The sequence below is a fragment of the Plecotus auritus genome, assembly GCF_963455305.1.
Source record: "Plecotus auritus genome assembly, chromosome: 9".
Lineage (NCBI taxonomy): Eukaryota > Metazoa > Chordata > Mammalia > Chiroptera > Vespertilionidae > Plecotus > Plecotus auritus.
Genome location: NC_137783.1, coordinates 39,171,051 through 39,193,799, shown reverse-complemented (window position 1 = coordinate 39,193,799; position 22,749 = coordinate 39,171,051). Strand labels below are relative to the sequence as shown.

The 22,749-nt window shown below is 36.0% G+C and overlaps 1 protein-coding gene across 3 annotated transcripts in view; it reads left to right on the top strand.

The window, feature by feature from the left end:
* The window catches only part of JMJD1C (jumonji domain containing 1C), a 283,189-nt gene that overhangs the window by 177,412 nt on the left and 83,028 nt on the right, over positions 1–22,749 (top strand). For 2 of the 3 annotated variants that reach the window (XM_080687359.1, XM_080687358.1), the window contains exon 3: positions 16,972–17,085. Coding sequence is in view for 1 of the 3 variants with exons in the window: in XM_080687358.1 (XP_080543484.1) it covers positions 16,972–17,085 (114 nt within the window). In the remaining 2 variants the exon portion in view is untranslated. Of the gene's footprint in view, positions 1–12,270; positions 12,917–16,971; positions 17,086–22,749 lie in introns of those variants that run through there. The other variant, XM_080687360.1, reaches the window with a different exon arrangement.

Below are 22,749 nucleotides of genomic sequence, written 5' to 3'. Positions count from 1 at the left end.
GTTGTTGTTCTCATTTCCATTGTTTCAAGGCATCTTTTTATTTATTTCTTGGTCTTATTGTTAACTCATTCATTGTTTAGTAACATGTTATTTAGGCTTCATGTGTTTGTCTGTTTTTCAGTGTTTTTTTTTCTTGTAATTGATTTCTCATTTCATACATTTGTGATCAGAAAAGTTACTTGATATGATTTCAGTCTTTTTTAATTTATTGAGACTTGTTTTGTGTCCTAACGTGGTCTATCCTAGAAAATATTCCATGTGCACTTGAAAAGAATGTATATTCTGTTGCTTTGGGGTAAAATGCTCTGAATATACCATTTCACCTAGTGTGTCATTTAAGGCCGCTGTTTCCTTGTTAATTTTCTGTCTGCAAGATCTGTCCATTGATGTCAAAAAGGAATTAAAATCCCCTGCTATGACTGCATTGTTTTCTTATCTCCCTTTATCTCCATGAAGGTTTTCTTTATGTATTTATACACTCCTGTGTTGGGTGAAGAAATATTTACAAGTGCTATATATTCTTGTGGGATTGACATTTTTTATAATTATGTAATTTCCTTACTTGTCTCTTATTATATAGCCTTTGTTTTAAAGTCTCTTTTGTCTGATAGAAGTATTGCTAGCCCATTTTTGTTGTTTTTCAGAGCAAAAGGAAGGAAGGGGAGGGAGAGAGAGAAAGAATCATTTATTGATTTTTAGAGAGAGAGGAAGGGAGAGTAATATCGGTGTGAGAGCGCAACATTGATCGGTTGCCTCCTGCATGCCCCTCACTGGGGAACTGGGCATGTGACCTGACTAGGAATCAAAACAGCAATCCCTCAGTGCACAGAACAGTGCCCAACAAACTGAGCCACACCAGCCAGGGCTACTCTATGTTTTTTGTTGGGAGGATTTAATCCATTTATATTTAAAGCAATTATTGATTGATATGTTTTCATTCCTATTTTATTATACAAATTTAGTTCCTTTTTTTTTTTTTTAAGAAGTCCCTTTAACAATTCTTGGTTTGGTTGTCATGAATTCTTTGTCTTTTTCTTGTCTGGGCAGTTCTATATGTCTTCTTTTATTCTAACCTAGAGGCCTGGTACGCAAAATTCGTGCACGGAAAGGGGAGGGTCCCCTCAGCCCAGACTACACCCTCTCCAATCGGGAACCCTTGGGGGATGTCCGGTAGTCGGACATCCTTCTCACAATCCTGGACCGCTAGCTTCGGACCGCTAGCTTCTAACCGCTCACCTGCCTGCCTGCCTGCCTGCCTGATCACCCCCAACTGCCCCACCCCTGCTGGCCTGGTTGCCCCTAACTGCCCCCCCCCCCCCGCCCCGCCAGCCTGATCACCCCTAACTGCCTCTACCTGCCGGCCTGATTGCCCCTAACTACCCTCCCCCTGCCGGCCTGGTTGCCTCTCACTGCCCACCCCCCCCCCCTCCCGCCGGCCTGGTCGCCCTACGCAGCTTGCTGTTCGGTCATTTGGTCACCCTTCACTAGCCTCCCTGCCAGCCTGGTCGCCCCACACAGCCTGCTGTTCAGTCATTTGGTTGTCCTCACTAACACCCCTGCCAGCCTGGTTGCCCCATGCAGCCTGTTTGGTTATCCATTCGGTTGTTTCAGTCGTGATGGCCCTGGCTTTTTATATATATGAATGATTGCCTTGCTGAGTCGAGTGATATAATGTTTAGGTCCTTTGTTTTTATCACTTAAATATTTCATACCAGCCCTAGTTGGCTTGGCTCAATGGATAGAGCATCGCCCTGGGGATTGAAGGGTCCTGGGTTCAATTCCAGTCAAGGGCAAATGCCCTGGTTGTCTGCTTGATCCCCAGTAGGGGGCATGCAGGAGGCAGCTGACCAATGTTTCTCTCTCATCATTGATGTTTCTATTTCTCTCTCCCTCTCCCTTCAATCGAGAAAAATTATATTAAAAAAAAATTTTGTACCAATCCCTTCTAGCCTGGAAAGTTTCTGTTGAGAAATTAGCTGACAGTCTATGGGAGCTCCCTTGTAGCTGTCTTTCTCTTGCAGCTTTTAATATTATCGCTTTGTCATTAACCTTTGCCATTTTAATTCTGATGTGTCTTGGTGTGGGCTTCTTTGGGTTTATCTTGTTTTGGGCTTTTATGCGCTTCCTGGATTTGTGTGTCTTTTTTCTTCACCTGGTTACTGAAGTTTTCAGTCATTACTTCCTCAGATGGGTTCTCAATTTATTGTTGTCTCTTTTCTTTTTCTGGTACTCTTATGATGTGCCTATTATTACGCTTGATGTTGTCCCAGAAGTCCCTTAAATTATCCTCTTTTTAAAAATCTTTTTTTTTCTTCTTTGTTTGTGTGTTTTCTGCTACCTTGTCTCTGAAATTGCTAATTCGATCTTTTGATTCATCTAATTTCTTGTTTCCTTCTAGTGTTTTCTTCATTTCAGATATTGTTTTCTTCATTTCAGATATTGTGTTCTTCATTTCTGACTGGATTTTTTTATGGTTTCTATTTCCTCTTTTATGCTTACTATCTCTTTGTTTAACTTAAATATTTTTAAAAATATGTATTTTTTATTAATTTCAGAGAGGAAGGGAGAGGGAGAGATAGGACATCAATGATGAGACATCATTGGTTGGCTCTCTCTCGCATACCGCCCACTGGGGATCAAGCCCGCAACCCAGGCATGTGCCCTTGACTGGAATAGAACCCCAGACCCTTCAGTCCACAGGCCAGCACTCCATCCACTGAGCCAAACCGGCTAGGGCTAACAAATTTTTTGAGCTTCCTTATAGCCAGTGTTTTGAACTCTGTATCTGGTAGATTGCTTGCCTCCAATTTTATTAAGTTCTTTTTCTGGAGATTTCTCCAGTTCTTTCATTTGGGCCATGTTCCTTTGTCTCCCTATTTTGGCTGCCTTTATCTGTTTGTTTCTGGGTATTAGTGGATAGGTCTGCAATGTCTCCCAGTCTTGGTATAGTGGCCTTATGTAGTAGGTGTTTTGTGGGACTCAGTGGTGCAGACTCCCTGATCACTTGAGCTATGTGCTCCATAAATGTCCCTTATGTGGATTATGTGAGCCCCTCCTATTGTAGTTGAGTCTTGATTGCTGTTGGCCCCTCCATGGTTGGGATTGTTCTTCAGGCTGGCTGGCTGTAAGGATTGACCCTGACCACAGTGCACGAGCTGCTGTATAGGGGCCTACCCCATGAAGCAGAATTCACACCAGCAGGGTCTGATGTCTGTGGAGTTTTCCCTTTGGATTTGTCACTTGTGGAGCTAATTGGATCATGCTCTGATGTAGTCTGAATCTTGCCACCTGGTATTTGGTTCTGGGGACTCTTGGGAAGGACTTCAGTGCAGGTCAGTGTCAGACACTGCCTGTGATCGGCCCTTGGCTACCTGTTAGGTAGGAGCTACAGAGCAACCCACGGTTGGTGGCTGCTTCTACTGCACCTGGGTGCACTATGGGAGGGGCCAAGCAATTTACTGAGGCCAGTTTCCACTAGTACCAAGCCTGGCACAGTTCAGCAAAGGGTCCAAGGCACCCCAGAATACCCCTCTGCTTGTCGGCTACCTGTTAGACTCAGTAACTGAAAGAGCCTCTGATGGTACATGAGTTGTATGAGGTAGGGGCCACTGGTGTTCACCAGATTGATACAGATTCAAACTCAGCACCAGTGCTGGGTCTGAAGCTACTCAGCACAAGTTTCAGGGTACACCAAGGCCAGATGCCACCTTTCTGGGGCCTGTGGACCTTTGCAGTAGGGTGGAGTCTCAGAGTCAATAGGGTAAAAGAGCAGTAGAGTTCATCAGGCTAAAATAGATTAAGATTTGTTGTGTGGAGGAAGGGCTCTGAACAGGAATGGTGGTGCTCATTGGATCTTGCCAGTACATATGGCCTTCATTCCAGAGCCACACAACTCAGTTTCTTCCTGTGTCTGACACCCCCGAGTCTACCCAAACATCATTAAAAGCCTTCCAAGAAAGACTGTACCGCAAGACCAGACTGGCCAGAAATCAGCTATCTGATTTCTTCCCAGGTTTCAAGCTTGGCAGGGTGGGACCACAGGCAGCAGGGAAGGTGGGGTCTAGTGTATCTCCCCAGGCTTATGCCATATGAAGGGGAGTGCTAGACCCAGGAAAGATGGTATCTCTGTGGTATAAGGATGGGGACTCAGCACAGGAACATTGGTGGCTATCTCTCCATCCCTCTTGCTGAAGCTATACAACCCAGTCTTTTTCTGTATGACCCCAGTCTGCTCTGCGCCAGGGTGAGTGGCTGTGAATGAGATTTTGCTGGCCCTTTAAGAGGGCACCTGGGTTTCTAGGAGTCTCAAGACTCTTACTGGAAGACAGAATTACTGCTGGTTTTCACAGCCAGATTTTATGTGGGCTCCTTTTCCTGGCATTGGTTCTCTAGGCTGGGGAGCCCATGTGAAGTTGACACCCCTCATTTCCCAGGGAGGACCTTTTTTTTTTTTTAATCTTCAGGGTAGAGTATTTTTAAAAAATACATATTTTTATTGATTTCAGAGAGGAAGGGAGACGGGGAGAGAGATAGAAATATCCATGATGAGAGAGAATCATGGATCGGCTGCCTTCTGCAAGTCCCTCACTGGGGATCAAGCCCGCAACCCAGGCATGTGCCCTTGACCGGAATCAAACCTGGGACCTTTCAGTTCACAGGCTGACGCTCTATCCACTGAACCAAACCAGTTAGGGCCCCAGGGAGGACCTTTGCAGCTGAGATATTGCTTCTGATTCTCATCTGCTGCACATGGGTGTGGGGTCAGCCCTTTTCACATCTCCATCCTTCCTACCAATCTCTAGGTGGCTTATTTTGTATATCCTTAGTTATAAGACTTCTGTTCAGGTAGTCTTTAGTTGGTTTTTCAGACTGATAGTTCTATAATTTAGTTGTAATTTGGATTTGATCCTGGATAAAAGTGAGTGTAATTTTCACCTACTCTGCCACCATCTTGGATCCACCAAGTAACCTTTTTAAAATTAAAATATATTTAATTTCTATTTAAATTACTCTCAACGAATATACAGAGTGGAGCAAAAGTAGTTGCAGTTGTTTGTATACAAAACATAGCATTTATTCTTATATTATTATTTTTTAAAATATGTCTTTATTGATTTCAGAGAGGATGGGAGAGGGAAAGAGATAGAATCATCAATGATGAGAGAGAATTATTGATTGGCTGCCTCCTACACTCCCCCTACTGGAGATCGAGCCCACACCCTGGGCATGTACCCTTGACCAGAATCGAATCTGGGACCCTTCAGTCTGCAGGCTGATGCTCTATCCACTGAGCCAAACCAGCTAGGGCTTATTTATTATTTATTAATTATTGCATTATTTTCCATAGGAACAACTATAAATCTACTTTGTCACACCCTGTATTTTGCTCTTAGTAATCACTGTTGTTTTTATGATTCTAATCATCCATTTCAGATTTTGTTTTGAACTCGTTTATTAGGTTTAGTTTGTAACTTGCCCCTTTTCTGCTTTATAAATATTAATAGATGCCTGTCTCTAATATGTTGTTAATGACATGGTATTTTTTAAAGACTACCAGTAATGGCTCTGAGTTTATATCAATTTAATACTCTAACCTGTAACTTATTTAAGCCATCTAAACTTGATTTTTAGTTTAATAAAAGTATGAAGATTTTCTTACTATTTTTTGTAATATTAGGAAAGTGAAAATGGCCTTAAATATCCAACACTAGAAAATACGTAATTAAACTTAATGCACATTTACTTGATAAAGTATTTATTAAGTAGCTGTTTAAAATGATGGCAATGTAATAACATGAAAAAAGAGCCCTAAGTAAAATGAGTGACATAAATTGAATGTATCTTGAAACTTGGTAACAAATATACTTTTGAAAAAAAGCTTAAAGTGCAATGAATGACATGGTTAACTGCTTGACTTCTTGGTTAAAACTATGGGATCCTTTTTACTCATTTATTTTGTTTTTCAAATCATCTTTAACACAGTTTTGTCATTTATAAGGGAAACTGATTCTGGTTTTTCTTTACTTTTCTTTCTTTTTTTTTTTTTTTTTTTTCTTTTTAAACAAGGCTTCTCTACCTGTCCTTTATGGTTTAGTATGTTTTTAATCTTTAGTTTACACTTCACATATTAAAAATATTTTTTCTTGCCCTAACCGGTTTGGCTCAGTGGATAGAGCGTTGGCCTGCGGACCCAAGGGGTTCCGGTCAAGGGCATGTACCTTGGTTGTGGGCACATACCCAGTGGGGAGTGTGCAGGAGGCAGCTCATCGATGTTTCTCTCTCATCGATGTTTCTAACTCTCTATCCCTCTCCCTTCCTCTCTGTAAAAAATCAATAAAATATATTTTTAAAAAATATTTTTTCTTGAGAAAAAAAACAGTAACAAAATAGGAATTAAATAAACTTTCCTTTTAACTATTAGTGTTTTATCATCTTTCCATGTGTTCTTTTTCTGAACATAGCTTCTAAAACTCCTTTATTTGAAACATAAAAAACAAAACAAAAAATCTTTACTCAAGTTGCTTTCTTTTCCTAATCCTACTTATTTTTTTCTTTCTGAAAGGTGGCATAACTGTCAGTAAAGCATATTAAAAATCTATAAATTTATGATATTCTACCTCTTTTCCTTGTTAATCTATGATTTTGCAGTTTCTCCTAGACTGGTTTCATTTTCCTCCATTTTAAGTTCAAAGTTTAAAGTTTTATTCAGCAGATGGCAAAATACTCTGCTCTTTGTCACTTCTTGCCAACAAGCATGAAAACAATACAGTTCTTTTACACTATCTTACAATGTAAAGATCATTCAACTATGAATTAGGAAATCCAGGTTCTAGTACCAAAGCTTCTATAAAGAAAAATTTTTGACAAGAAGTCACAGTCTCTGAGTGTTCTTATCTTTATCTGTAAAAATTAGACTACTAATCCGTGAAGTTCCATTTCCATTTTTAACAGCCTGATTTTCTTTTCAACATTTTTATTTATTTATTTTTTAAGAGAGAGAGGAAGGGAGAGGGACAGAGAGAAACATTGATGTGAGGGTGGAGCATCTATCGGATGCTTTCTGTATGCTGACTGCCAGGGCATCCAGACCACAACCCAGGTATGTGCCCTGACTAGGAATGGAACTGGCAACTTTTTGGTGCTTGGGACAACGCTCAACCAACTGAGCCACACCAGCCAGGGCCGGCCTGTTTTTCTTTTCTTTCTTTTTTTTTTTTCAATTTTTTTCCTCATTTTTTTTCTTCCTCTGATTTGAAAACAGTAAAGCATATTAAAAATATATAAATTTATTTTGTTCTACCTTTTTTCCTTGTTAATCTATGATTTTGCTGTTTCTTCTAGACTGGTTTCATTTTCCTCCTTTTACCTTCCACTAAATTTCCATGCTCATGTGATGCTATATTTTAAGACTTTCTAAATTGTACATTGATGACTGTTAATTTATACTCCAAGTTCACACAAGGTTTGTAGTAATTGGAACATTAAAATATATTGTAGTATTCGTTAGGGCTAGTTTCTTATCGTTTATTTATTTTTCCTTCCTTCCTAGAACGCTCCTGATTATATTTGCTTTTTCATGAAGTTGATTTGTCTGGTTCCAAAATGTTTTTTGAATTCTTTATCAGTTATATTAAAGTTATGGAATAATTTGTAGGAAAATTACATATTTATTATTGACAAAGGTTTAAAGGGAAAATATCAAGTATTCAGAATATTACATATGAATAAGGGAAACAGTAAATCATGAAGCATGATTACTATATTAATGAATTTTGAGGTATCTACTTCTGAAGTAGTGATACTTTTAGTGGTTTTGAAAGAATTAAATAACTCACATAAGTTGTCTAAGCATTTAATTCTAGTTATGTTTGGCTTTATGTGCTAACAGGATATAAATATGACTATGTCCTAGTAACAGGAGACTATTAAATTTCAGATCTCAAAACACAGTTTTTAATCATTAATTTATTTGTACACAGGAAATATCGTTATCTCAGCTGCACACATCTGCAAAGTTGTAGAAAGAGGAAAGTGAGTAAAACCTCATAATATTGGGAGGAAAGAGGGACTAATCAGGGAGATTCTGAAAGTGAAGTCAAAGAGATGATAAACTCTGGGAACTATTCTAGAGTTAGAATATGTGCTGTATTAGTATTCAGAAAGTCTAGAATGAAAAAATAAAGGACACTGAGGTCAGCCATCGTGCTTATTGGAAAATATAGTGACTATTTCCATAGAATGTATTACGTTTTCATATTCTCAGCATTGATTTTTTTTTTTTTAGCTAAACTTACATCATTAAAATCAATGACATGATATCTGCAAAGTTAAAAAAAAAAAGGACACATTGTTTTGCACTCCCCTCCTCTGATGCCTGAGGCAGTTATCAAGGATATAGTGAAGAAATTAAAGGAGCCCTAGTTCTTCATGTATTACTTGAGTATTTAACCGGATTGTAATTTTTTATTTCTTTGATTTTTCTATTAATGTCTGTTTCCTTCTAAAAGTCTGTAAACTGTGCTAGGGTAGGAACTTAGTTGTGTTTTCCTCACCATTGTGTCCCCAGAGCCAAGCACAGTGCCTTGCACATACAAAACATTCAATACATATTGGTTGAATGTGGTTGTGCTCCGTGCTTTAGGGATGTGTAAAGAGTTCTTAAAATCAGTCAGGTTAATAAATTCCTATCATGTGGAAATCGTTATAGAACTCACAGTCTATGGAAGATATGAAACTGTGCTATACAACCTTGGTAGTAGCTGGAAGATCTTCATGTATTCATTTAATGTGAAGAAGTTAATCCTTTGGATATTACCATGATTCAGGAGTTACACATTTGATTATATATTTTCATAGATTTCTAGTACAATATGGCATATTGAAAAATATTTTCCTGAATCTAGTTTAGCTTTCCTATAAGACCATATCAAATTGAAATCCTCTTAGCTACCATTGTTCATCTTCTTTTCCTACCCTTACATATAAAAATATATTTACAATGGTAGGCCATTGAAGTTAGAGGTTTTTCATTGTTTTTATTTTTATTTTTTTGCAATATTTTTCCTTTATTGATTAAGGTATTACATATGTGTCCTTATCCCCTCATTGTCCCCCCACCTGCCCACTCATGCCCTCACCCCTCTGGTGTCTGTGTTCATTGGTTAGGCTTATATGCATGCATACAAGTCCTTTGGTTGATCTCTCCCCCTTACCCCTCCCTCCTCCCTTACCTTCCCTCTGAGGTTTGACAGTCTGATCAATGCTTCTCTGTCTCTGGATCTGTTTTTGTTCATCAGTTAGGTTTTTTATTTTTTGTAAAGTCTATATATTTACAGAAATCCACTTGTTTGTTTAGGCTTCTGTATCTCTAAGATGAGGGGTTTATTTCTTTTATGGCCCATGACAAATGGAACCAAAATATTCATTTATTTTAACTCTCAATTGCTCAAAAAGGTTCTTATATTATTGGAAGGAACAGATTTTCTTAAGATAGTCATACAATATTGCCTCCTTTTAGCCTCTGTTTACTTTCTCACCTCTGTTGATTTATTCAGCTTGTAACCTAGAAACCAGCTAAAAAGGAAGGAAGTCAGATATGTGTATTTCTGGGCAGTAACTAGAGTAGTTTCCTCTTCCTCTAATCTCCATTAGCTGTCAGAAAAGACTTTCTGCTCCCCCTCCCCCCAACTAAAGAATTAAAAAGAAAAGGAAAGAAAAATTAACAGTAACTCTTCAACATTCTTCCTTAATCCATTAAGGAAGGTACAGATCAACCACAAGGACAACCAATTTAAAGAACTGAAATGCTGTTGTCCTCAAATTGGTGCTTTTTATTGTCTGAAAGATGGTATCTATCACCCCAAATGAGTTGTAAGGACAGGAGAGAATGAAGAGACTTGATGTAAAAGCTGAGCAACTTAATGCTTGCTACCAAGTAGGTTCTCTACTAGTATATTGTTAGTTCACTCCTTTTGTTTGTGTTAGAAATTTACCAGAGGACAAATTCAAATTCATATATTTATAAAATATGTCAAGTTCAACTTCAATATTAAAAAGATATTTGTGGCCCTGGCCACTGTGACTCGGTTGAGCATGGTCCTGTGCACCGAAAGGTCACTGGTTCAATTCCCGGTCAGGGCACAGGCCCAGGTTGTGGGTACAATCAATCGATTTCTCTCTCTCTCTCTCTCTCTCTCTCTCTCTCTCTCTCTCTCTCTCTCTCTCTCTCTCTCTCTCTCAAAAAAAAAAAAATCTTAAAAAAGGTATTTGTGATTTTCAAATAGTTACACCTCTATTCACCCTCATTTGCATTAAGAATCGACTGTATAGTGTTTCTTTATAGTAGCGAAGCATCTCATTTTATTCCAGCCCTGATGTAGAATGAAATTAAAATAAATGATTTTTCAGTATTGGTGTTTATTTTGATTTTATAAAAATTACTGCATTCTATGTCATTAGAAATATATAAATATTATGGCAGTTGTTAGCTAATTGTAGTTCTGTGTGCTATTTGATTCTGTAGGGGCCTGATAGTACTTGAGGAACAAAAACAGCTATTTTCAAATTTATATCAAACCTAAATTTATGTGACATTGTAAGGTGAATCCTGTAAACCAACGAACTCACTCTCTAATAGACAATAAATGGTAGAAATGTAGTATGAAATGTATTTAAAATTTGGTAGCTTATAATATAATAACCTGTATAAAATATTTTGTTTCTTTGTTGTTTGGGGCTCATAATAAGGCTGCCATAATTATGCAGTTTTTTGGTTTTTGGTAACTTATATGACATTGCAAATTATTTTTCCCCCATATAGTGTTTTATAGTCATGTCTTACATGAGTTGTTTATTAATGACTTCTTAGGCTGTTGTGTATGATTTAATATTTATTGGACTCATTCTTTGAAAAATACTTCTTTCTAAAGTTTTATATTTCAGCACCATCAATGTTCTAAAGCTATTTATTAATAACATTCTTAGAATAGCCATTATGCATATTTTGCATTTTTAACAAAAAATGGATTGATCAAGATTTTTGTAAGTGCAAGTCCATTATATACTAAATTCAAAATATCTTCAATAGTTACCTTGATGTTTTTGTTTAAAAAGAAACTGACAGGACTGGTGGCTTGAAGTTTTTCTCTTAACATGACTTGATGAATTGGTTGCATATGTGGTATAAAAAAAATCAATGTGAATTTTTAGATTTCTTGAAATTGAGATACCTACATAGGCCAAGTTTATAATAAAATACAATTCACATACATCATTAAGAAATCTAAAAATTTCTTGCACTTGCAGGTATCTGAATTTTTTTCATATTTAGCATGTGTATTACACATACAGCAAACATCTCAAAATTCAGATTAATCACATTTCTGTTGCTCAGTAGCTATTATGTGTGGCTAGTGGCTACCATGCTAGACAATACGGTATAATTCCAGTTTAGAAAGAAATTAAGAGTACATATTAGAGCCCTAGCCAGTTTGGCTCAGTGGATTGAACGTCAGCCTGCGGAGTGAAGGATCCCAGGTTCCATTCTGATCAAGGACACAGGCCCAGGTAGTGAGCTCAATCCCCAGTGGGGGGTGTGCAGGAGGCAGCTAGCTGATCAATGATTCTGTCTCATTGATGTTTCTATCTCTCTCTTCCTCTCTGAAATCAATAAAAATAAATTTTAAAAATACATATTAGATAACATCAGAAAATATATTTTATGTTTTCAAATTGTAAGGTTTGTTTATAACTGTAAATTATATTAAATTGTTTTTATAAAGAATGAAAATGTTCCAGGAATATTTTTTTAAATCTGCCAAAATTAATATTACCAGGTTTTTCTTTTGAGTAAAGTGCCTCTGAGATTGTTGGTTATGTCATTTGATTTCACTTAGACTATTTTAAACTTTTTTTCTTGAGGTTGTTTATATTAGTATATTTTTAAGGAAAAATGATTATACTAATAATAAATCTTTTACTTGAAACCACTGAACTTATTTTTGATGATTTAAAGTTATGCTTAATTGTTGTCTACTTGAGAGAGATTTATATAGTATTTATTTTCTGCACTTTCTCACCTTGTTAAATCTGGAAAGCAAAAACTTTGTATTTGCATTTGCTTTATGAAGGAGACAGTAAACTTGAGCTTTCAGTCTAGCCACTAGTCTGTCTTTGTCTGTTGTTAAAATTATGAGCCAGTCTCTATGGCCGCAGCCAAATGAGTAATCACCAGTAATGTGACTCGTGCTGGAAGTGACTCCATCAGCACCTGTGACGGGGATTAGTTACAGTTTACAGAGCACCGCCTCTTCCCTTCTCTGTGTGCCCTAAGCCAAGTAGTCGTTCTCATTTGGGTGTCTGCACTGTTGGAAGCTCGCAGACAGTACAGTGGGAAAGGCTTTCTCTAGCTGGTGGATGGCTGTTCTCTCTATTTGGAGTATCTTACTGGTTATGTAAGCGACCTCAGGAGAAATTATCCTGACCCAGATCGGAGGATGCAGTAGTGCTTCAGCTGCAGGATTTCTTAGTCGTTAACACCACATTGCTGATGACAAAGAGCGAGTTGTAATCCTCATCACTGCCGGGGTTGAGCCGGAGCAGACAGAAAATCGTCATTTGCTCGTCGGAGATTTGTTAGGTTACAGGCTCTGCTTCGTTTTGTGGTCTTGGCTTTTCCTCCTATACAATGACGACGTTGGAAGTGATTTTAGAAATGCTTGGTTTGAGAGCCATTTGCCTGTGAGTTTGTGTTGTGTGTTTTTTTGTTTCGTTTTTTTAAAAGACTGAAATAGTATTTAGGCTAGATAAAAAATACTGCTCAAGAACAAAATGGAAATACCAGCTGTACTCCTTGACCTTTAAAGCCGGGTCGTGGATTTCTGAGATTTAAAGATACTTTAAAATTATCAAGAACAAAGTACGGTTTGTATTTTTCTGCTTCCTTTTTCTTTTGTCTTAATTTACATTTGGTTTTGCTTCTCGGTCTTAGGTATTAAGGTCAGTGCCTTTTACAGATCTAGCCTTAGTGTTCTTACTTTTAAGAATTTTTAACTATTTCATTTGTTTAGAAAGTAGTTTATTGTGTGGGTAAATTCATAACACTAAGAAGATTATTTTAAAAACGAGTTTGTTTACAGAATAATGTTTCAGATTATGTTTTTCAGAATATAATGTTTTAAGTGAGTGGGGGGTGTTTTCTGAGTTTTTTTGTGTGTGATGTACTCCCATCCCCACCCCCAACTTGTTTGCTAACAGTATCGTGTTTTTCAATAGACCTGCTTGGGTGGGAATTTGGACTTTGTTCTTTCAAGTCACTCCAGCCCCCCCCCCCCCGCCCCCGCTTTTTTTTTTTTTTTTTTACTTCTAAAATGTTGCTTAGATTGTTTTCTGCTTCAATATATTCTTTAGCAAGATTTATATCAGATTTTTGTAGTTAATGAGCCCAAGTTTTTTACTTGGAAAAGAAATTAAATGTTAACCGGCGCTTGTTAAAAACTCGGACTGCAGACATAAACTCCATGAATTTCCAGTTAAATGTTAAATGGTGAGCTTTAACATGGGTTGTTTGACCAGCTGAGTTATGTTGGAGAAGTATAGCTGATTTATTTTAAAAATGTTTTTTTCGAGGAGGGCTCATCTGTTTGCCTCTTCCTCATGTGAATGGAATGTGGTGCAGCATGGAGCCCCAAACAGGATACAGTTGTTCTAAGCATTCTTCCTATAGCGTGGTGTAGGCCCTACTAGAAATGCAGGCTCTCAACTAAGTTATTTATTTTGGCTGCAGACTGTTCTTTAAAGTATTGTTAATACGGACAGAGTACCTTAAAAAACTCTTAATTCAATGGTAAAATTGAAAAAGTATAAATTTTAAATTAATTTAATTTAGATTTGAGAAGGCTTTTATCTGATGGAATAATAGGTTGTTTTTTTATTAGGGCTATATTCTACTGTGACTTTCATCTGATGGTAACTCATTGCTTCCCCTTAGGCTATGGAAGTTCCTCATAGAATGATGTATCTTTAGAGTCTTGAATTACTTAGTTATGCATGAGTTCTAGTTTCTTTACATTCCAGTGCACCTATACCCATGAAATATTTAGTACAGATTCATAAAAGCTGTAGGATTCATTTTTTTATTTCTAAGTTAATGATGTTTTCTAAATGTTTGATTTGGCTATAAAAATTAATAACATACATCGTTGATTTACCACTTTAAAAAAATCAGTATATGTTTTAACTATTTTGTTTTATATATTGTGTTTAATTTTCCATAAAGTAGGGACAGTCACACATTTTCAAATATTCTCATTTAATACCTATTGAAATATTTATTTAAAAATATAAAAATATTGGTACTTTGTGGGAACATATTTGCAGTTTAAATATAAGTGCACATTTAAATTTTGCAAGTTGTGGCCCTATTTGCTATTTAAGACGCATAGCATACTTTTGACCTCCATTTGTACATGATTGTAAGTATTCATATATCAGAAATAGAACATTATAAAAGTAGTTTTTTAACATTTCTGGTTGCTAAATGCTACCACAAAATGAGAAATTATTTTTAATTTTGGTCTAGAAACTAAGCTTTTTACATAACTCAGTAATTTAAATTATAAGTTGGCCTGTTGAAATGTACCCTTAGAACTCTTGATGTACCTTAAAAAACAAGAATTCTGAGAGATTCCCTTCACAAGAATGTTTTTCATATTATAAAATTACTTAGTCTCACAGGAAATGCAAACCACCTGTATTATTTGCTTAAGAAAAAGGCACTCGGAAGAAGTTTGCTTTTTTTTTTTTCCAAATCCTACTTAATTGAATTGTATCCTTAGTCATTTAGATAATACCTTTTGTAGACCTTTTTGTTAAACTTCATGTGGTGACCTGACTTGGTACTATTTGAAAAGAAATAGAGCATTTGCTAAAGTTCAAAGATTAAAAGTTCTGTAGAAGGTTCCAGTGTTTTCTAGTTGACTGAAAACTGAACAAAGATAAAATATGAAAGTGTTACGTATTTCATGTCAATCAGTCATATACTAGTAGACATTTTAGAGTCTAAATAAAATAAATACTCTTGGGTTACAAGCTTTAGTCATTTCTTGGGTAAAATTATGAATAGTACTTAATGAAATGATAATTTTAGGGATTTAGTCTTGGTAAATGAAAGTGTTAGATGGCAACAGTAATAGAAAGAGATAGCTAAATAATGGGGGAATGTCTGTTTTGAAATGTAATTCTAACCCAAATAAAAATAGTTTTGATATATATGTAGTACATTTCCTTAAAAGGTCAGCCCTAGGACAGGGGAGGGAGAATTTTACTGAGATTCTATTTTTTAAACATAAATACTGAACATTTAAGTGGGAATGTAAGAATTTTTATCATGTTTTAATTTAGGAAAGAGGATATTACTTACAAATTCATGGTGTGGATAGTGCAGAAATAAGGCATGCTTTAAATGCTTATTCTCATATTACATATTTGTTAGGCTCCTCAATGAATTGAATTGAAAGCTTTTACTAGTAAGAGGAATTTTATAAATATAGAAATTAACTCCTTAAGCCATTCTGAGCTAAGGATCTTGAAAAGTTTTTCCTCAGAGTGTTTATTGTAATTGCCAAGATGTTAGATTTAAGACTTAATAAGAGATGGGGGAAAACTATGGCTTTTGGATCTCCTTGGGATTTTTACTGTCTGTGCCAAAAGTTTTGGTTTACATAGAAACGGTCACACGGTTGCCTTGTAGCAAGAAAAATTTATCCTTGATAAAAGTAATTTAAAAACTGAGTTGGTTGTTAATACCATTTTCCAAACGTAGATTCTATTATAGCAAAGCCATGGTTTGTAAGTTTTAGAACAGTATCATGGATATAAGACACTTGGTTTCTACTCTAACTACTTCCACTTCAAAAGTGAGTGTTATAGTCATTTTAAAAAATGCATGCATAATACCTTTATTTCCTTCCTCTTCGTTTCCTGCCTTTCTCACTCCCTCCCCCACCTCAAGGTATGAGTGAAATCCTTTATGTAAAAGATGAGTCTTTAATCAAATGAACATGAATTCTTAGCACCCCCACCCCTTTTTAAGTAGTGGCGATCTAGAAAGACTTTACTGAAAGGTGGGTTTTGTGCAATATTTCTTACATCTCTCTTCTTTTCCTGTTCCCCTCCCCCATGTGGCTCTTACTGAAGCAGCTGGATTTTTATTTGTGCTTTGGGTAGGGACAGGGGCGGGGAGTGGGTAGTACACAGGGTGGAGTTAAAAGACCAGATGCATCCTGATCATTGAAAATCCTTAATGTAAGTGAGCTGGGAAAAAATTACCATGTAAATTGTAACTACTCTCTTTTATAAAGAATAATACTCAAAATTTTTTAAATGAGATGGGATAAATATTTTTACCCAGTTTACTTTTTCAGAAGCAATTTCTCCTTTTTTAATCTTAGCAGAAATTTTATACACATTATGTTTAATTATATCCCATAAAAAATAAACTGGGGCTTACTATATTAAAATTTTTTCATCTTTTGTAAATCTACTTCATTCCTTTTTTTTTTTTTTTTAAATATATTTTATTGATTTTTTACAGGGAGGAAGGGAGAGGGACAGAACGTTAGAAACATCGATCAGCTGCCTCCTGCACACTCCCACTGGGGATGTGCCCGCAACCAAGGTACATGCCCCTGACCGGAATCAAACCCGGGACCGTCAGTCCCCAGGCCGACGCTCTATCCACTGAGCCAAACCGGCTAGGACTACTTCATTCCTTTTTAATAAATACAAAATCTATTGTATGAATAAAAACATTACCCTAGATTATAATATAAAAACTAATGTTAATTGATATCCTAAAACCATTATAATGGCAGTAATACATTATTAATGTATTATAATGTATCTATATACCCTTCATGTTTTTAGGGTAAAACCCAGAAAATAACCATTAGAAAATTTTTTTTCTCTTACCAGATATTCAAACCACTGGTTGAAAAGCATGTACCCTGTTCAATCACTGCAGTAGAATTCCTTGTAGATAAACAACTGGATTTTTTAACCGAAGATAGTGCCTTTCAGCCCTACCAGGTAAGAAATTTTAGGTTTCTTTTAAAAGTTAACTCTTCATTAAACTTCACTGATATTCAGAAATTCTTTTAAATACTCAGTTTCAGCTAACATGTGGGTGTGCAAGGAATCAAATTCATTTTGATTATAGGGTAAATTATTAATTTATTCAACCAACCAATATATACTGAATTTATTATGTGTCAGGCAGCATTCTGTCACTGGGAATACACAAATGAGCAAAATAAAGTCCCTGCTATGTTAAATAATTATTGTTAGAAAATAACTCATTAGATATTAGTATAAATTATCTTTTTCTCCAGCTCTAAAAGAATTGGATGAATTAATGTAATTAAATGAAATTAGTGTTTACTATATGCATACATATCAGTTTAGCATAATAGTTCATTTTATTTTTAAGTGGGCATATTCATTTAGATTGTGATTAATTAAAATACGAATACATTTAATTGGAAAAACATTTTCTAGTAGGCTTTTTTGGATTAAAATCATGTGAAGAAACTCATCAAAAGTCATGTAAGCTACATGTTAAATTTTCTATAACATTCTAACAGTTTTTTATGGTAGAAGTAATTTCACAGAAGTTTGTTTCTGTATATCTGGATTTTAGGTTAAATTTAATCTGTATATTTTATAGGTTTTTCTTATATGTTTAAAACAATGTAGTAATTGCATTGAAAGAAAGGATAAGTGAACTAGTTTGACTTTTTTAAATGGGGCTGAAAGTCAGTACTCCTAATTCATTTCAGAATACTGTTTGTTTTTTCAATAATAAAATGTTAGAGGCATTGTTTCTATGGGAAGAACATGAGCTTGAGTTAATGAGCAGCGATTTGTTGTGTGTGGAGTTATAATACTTAGGGAATTAGTTATTTGCAGCTTCTATTAGATCTACTAAAATGAGATAGTTACCTTAGTCAAATATCACTTCCTATTTTAAACTCTACATAGATGTGTTTTGGTCTTTTCACATTACTTCATTAATAAAAGGCCTCATTTTTGTCCTTGTTACCTTTTGCACTTTGTGTGTAGCCAAAAATTCATAGCAAGTCCCAGTTTAATAGTGGAGGTGTTAGAACTTTTCCCTTGGGTTTTATTTTGTTTTGTTTTTAATTGTGAATGCCATTTAGCTTACTATATGCCTTAACTATAATTTGTTTTATTTATTTTAGTGGGAATTAGACTAGGCGAGTCTAGGTAAAAATTTGTGGTTTCTAATTAGCAAGCACTCTGAAAGTTTCAGCTTGGATTTGATTTAGAGAAGTGAAATCATTATGTAGAAATTACTTTACAAAGCTAAACCCTTTGCCAGATGGCCTAATACTCTACAGTATGTGTATTAAAAGTTATAATGATTGAGCCCTAGCCGGTTTGGCTCAGTGGATAGAGCGTCGGCCTGGGGACTGAAGGGTCCCGGGTTCGATTCCAGTCAAGGGCATGTACCTTGGTTGTGGGCACATCCCCAGTAGGAGGTGTGCAGGAGGCAGCTGATCGATGTTTCCCTCTCATCGATGTTTCTAACTCTCTATCCCTCTCCCTTCCTCTCTGTAAGAAAATCAATAAAATATATATATTTTTAAAAAGTTATGATTGAAAGAATGTGCTAACATTTCATAGATTTGTGGGTGTGGTTTTTTTTTTCCTTTTTAAAACTGTTTTAGAGTCTGATAATTCTATCGTTTTATTTTTTATTTTTTTAAATATATTTTATTGATTTGATTGATTTGTTACAGAGAGGAAGGAAGAGAGATAGAGAGTTAGAAACATCAATCAGCTGCCTCTTGCACACCTCCTACTGGGGATGTGCCCGCAACCAAGGTACATGCCCTTGACCGGAATCGAACCTGGGACCCTTCAGTCCGCAGGCCGACACTCTATCCACTGAGCCAAACCGGTCAGGGCTCTATCGTTTTATTAAAAATAAAGGCACAAGCCCTGGCCGGTGTTGCTCAATGGTAAGAGTGTCGGCCTGAGCACTGAAAGGGTCTTGGGTTTGACTCCTGGTCAAGGGCACATACCTGGGTTGCAGATTCAATCCCCAGCACCAATCGATCTCAATCTCTCTCCCCCTCCCCCTCTCCCACTCCCTCTCTCTCTCCCCTCTTCCCATCCCTCTCTTTCACCTTCCCTCCCTCCCTCCCACCCACTCTCTCTAAAAATCAATGGGGAAAACACACTCAGGTGAAGATTAACAAAAAATAATAAAAAATAAATAAAGGCATAGAGTAGTATTTGTTTTGGTGAAGTATATGATTATCTTTATTAGTAAGCTACTTATATTGCTCTGCTAGTATAGATAAGTCGACCTCTGTCCTACAAGGATGCTATTTCTTCCAGAAGAAAAGTGATTCACTTGACATTTTAACCATTTGTGTTTCAGGAATTATGTTAACTGCAGTTCTTAGAAATTGTAAGGAGTAAGAGCACTTGATTTAGGATCCAGCATATCTTTAGAATTTATTATTTTTAGAAGTAATAGATGGTTTACTATTGAGCTTTTTGTTTGTTTTAATTTTTATATTTAGTATTTTTAATTGGATTAAAAATATGTACATAGTAGACTCTTGCTGTAATGTTTTGGATGAGAATTTACTGCAGAGACCTATGATGGCTTAGTAGTTCTTAAAAATATTTAAATGAATTTGGAAAATATAGACATCTTCTAGGTAAAGGAAACAATTTTAGAGTTAATATAATTAGAATAGCTTTATCCCAGAATGCATTTCTCCAACCAGTTGTCCAAACAGTACATTAAATTCCTTGGTGTCTTAAACATGGCAGCTGTTACTGGCATAGATTTTGTAAATAGTGTCTTGACATATTTTAATCTTAGGGTAACGTGTGTAAGTCAAAAGGGTTTGGGGAAAATTGAACAGGTTTTTAAGTGGTCTCCTTGTTTTCTTCTTTAAATTTCATGAGGCAATTTCTTTTTTTTTATATATATATATTTTATTGATATTTTACAGAGAGGAAGGGAGAGGGATAGAGAGCTAGAAACATCGATGAGAGAGAAACATCGATCAGCTGCCTCCTGCACACCTCCCACTGGGGATGTGCCCGCAACCAAGGTACATGCCCTCAACCGGAATCGAACCCGGGACCCTTCAGTCCACAGGCCGACGCTCCATCCACTGAGCCAAACCGGCTTCGGCCGGCAATTTCTTTTTTTAAAATATATTTTTATTGATTTCAGAGAGGAAGGGAGAGATAGAAACATCAATGATGAGAGAGAATCATTGATCGGCTGATGAGGCAATTTCTTCTGAATCTAGGTGTTAATTGTCCTTTATAGACTTAGTGTGATGAGGAAAAGTTTTTGGAAATGGCCTTTGTCTATACAGTGATGATCACACATAAGTAGTGTATTAAAAATTCCCACAAATGATGCTTTGCTGTGAATCTAATTAAATGTTTTTTTGTAGTGGAAATTTCCATCTATCATCTTTCCACTTGAGTTCTTAGCATTTCGGGTTTTTTTTTAATATATTTTTATTGATTTCAGAGAGTGAGCGAGAGATAGAAACATCAATGCTGAGAGAGAATCATTCATCAGCTGCATCCTGTACGCCCCACACTGTGGATCTAGCCTGAAACAACCCGGGCTGTGCCCTGACCAGGAATCAAAACGTGACCTCCTGATTCATAGGTTGGTGGTCAACCATTGAGCCATACCGGCCGGGGCGAGTTCTCAGCATTTTATTCTGTAGTAATATGCTCCCTTTAGTTTCTTTGATAGTTGCATAGCCCTGATTTGTTTTTTTTCTGGATTAGTTCCTATTTTTTTAGTATATCACAATGATAACATATTGTAAGATAATGGTTAGGAAATAGAATACTTGGAATTAATACAGATAATTTCACTTTTAGGTCACCAATTTAGGAAACCGATGACTTGGAATTAATACAGATATTTTCACTTTTAGGTCACCAGTTTGAGTCCTACACTTACCTCTCTGAATGATCTCAATGCATTGAATATCAGATGGCAATGTATTAAGTTAGTTGATATAGTAAGTTTTTTTAAGTGACCTGTAGTTGGGAGATTGTGATACAGCCATCATAGATTATAGTTTTTAATATTTTGGAAAGAAAGTTGAATAAACAGAAAAATCAAACCAACATCTTTTAAACAGTATAATGGATGCATATTAAATTAAACAACTGAAGCAGCATACCATGGTATTGTTAATTCTATTTTTTCATTCCTTTTGCACACAAATGAGTTTTTGCTTCTGCCTTTTAGATTTCCTGATCTTGCCTGGGTGAAGTTAACTTTGAAGTAAAGGGGTGGGGGGAAAAGAGAGGAAGTAGGAGGGAACTCTGCATATTCTCCTGTCTTTTAGCTGCCTGAGAAGGAAGAAAAAAACGAATAATTTATTCTTAAAGGTGCTTTTTATAGTTTTGGGTTTGTTTTCTTGTCATTTGAGTTATGATTTCTTTAGCATTGTTGCTTTACTTTGGAGGGTGATTACAAACTTTTAAAAAATGTTACCATTAAAATGTAAAGTTATGATCAAATTAATACAAAAACTAGTTATATAATGAAATATGACATTGCACTTTTAGCATGATTTTGAAATCATCTTGCCTTGGATTTTGGCTTCTGGTCATTAACACCTACAGTTTTCAGATTGGTTGCTTCATAGAGGATATAAAAATTATTTTTTACCTGAAAATTGCACATGACTGATATCAGTTCATCTGGGTTTAGTCTGCCTTATTAGTCCAGAATTTTCCAGGGATAACAATCCTCTTTACTTTTAATGGTAATGGAGGAATAATACAAAAAGCTCTAATTTAAAACTATTAGAGATTTGAAGCAGAATGTGCCTGTTCAAAATTATGCTTTATGTTTATCTTACTGTATTTTAAAAATTAATTGTTGTGAGACATTTTTCACTAGAATAGGGTAGAATCATCCTAGACCTGAAGGAATGATTCTATCTGAAGTTCTGGGTTATAATAAACTGATCAAAGTTTAGAGATAAGATTATTAATACTATAGTGTCTGTCATCACAGAATATAGACATTGAACTACCTTATTAAACATTAGATATTATTGTGCTGTGAATTGCTGGTTAAAGGGAAAAAAAAATGGGTGGGGCAAACCTGAGTATTTTCTTATTACCTAGACTAAATATTGCCTAAAAAGTTGAACAGAGAAGAGTCTTACATTATTAAGTTAATGGATGTGTCTGGACTTTAACAGATCTGTATATCTATCATTCCGTAGTCCTTCAATGAGAAAGTTCATTTCCCCTTTTGAGTCCATTTTGATCCACAATTTTTCCATCATTGATTTATATAAATTTATTGGCTGTGGTTTCAGAATATCCCTGAGATAGTTGTTGCTCAATATACCTGGTTTACTAAAAATAACTCGATTGCCCAGGATAAGTTACCAGTAGTTTAAATAGTGGAGTGTAGCAGAGATGTCTTTTTTTTCTTCTAAATTTTTGTTATTATCCTATGGAGTTTGGAATTGCTTCACAGCCAAGATCAGATAATGTGATTGAGGGTGAAATTTAGCCCTTAGTCAGCTAAGGTAAACAATTAGCTGGGCCCTGGCTGGTTTGGCTCAGTGGACAGAGCCTCAGTCTGGGGCCTAAGGGTCCTGGTTTGATTCTGGTCAAGCACATGTACCTCAGTTGCAGGCTCCGCAC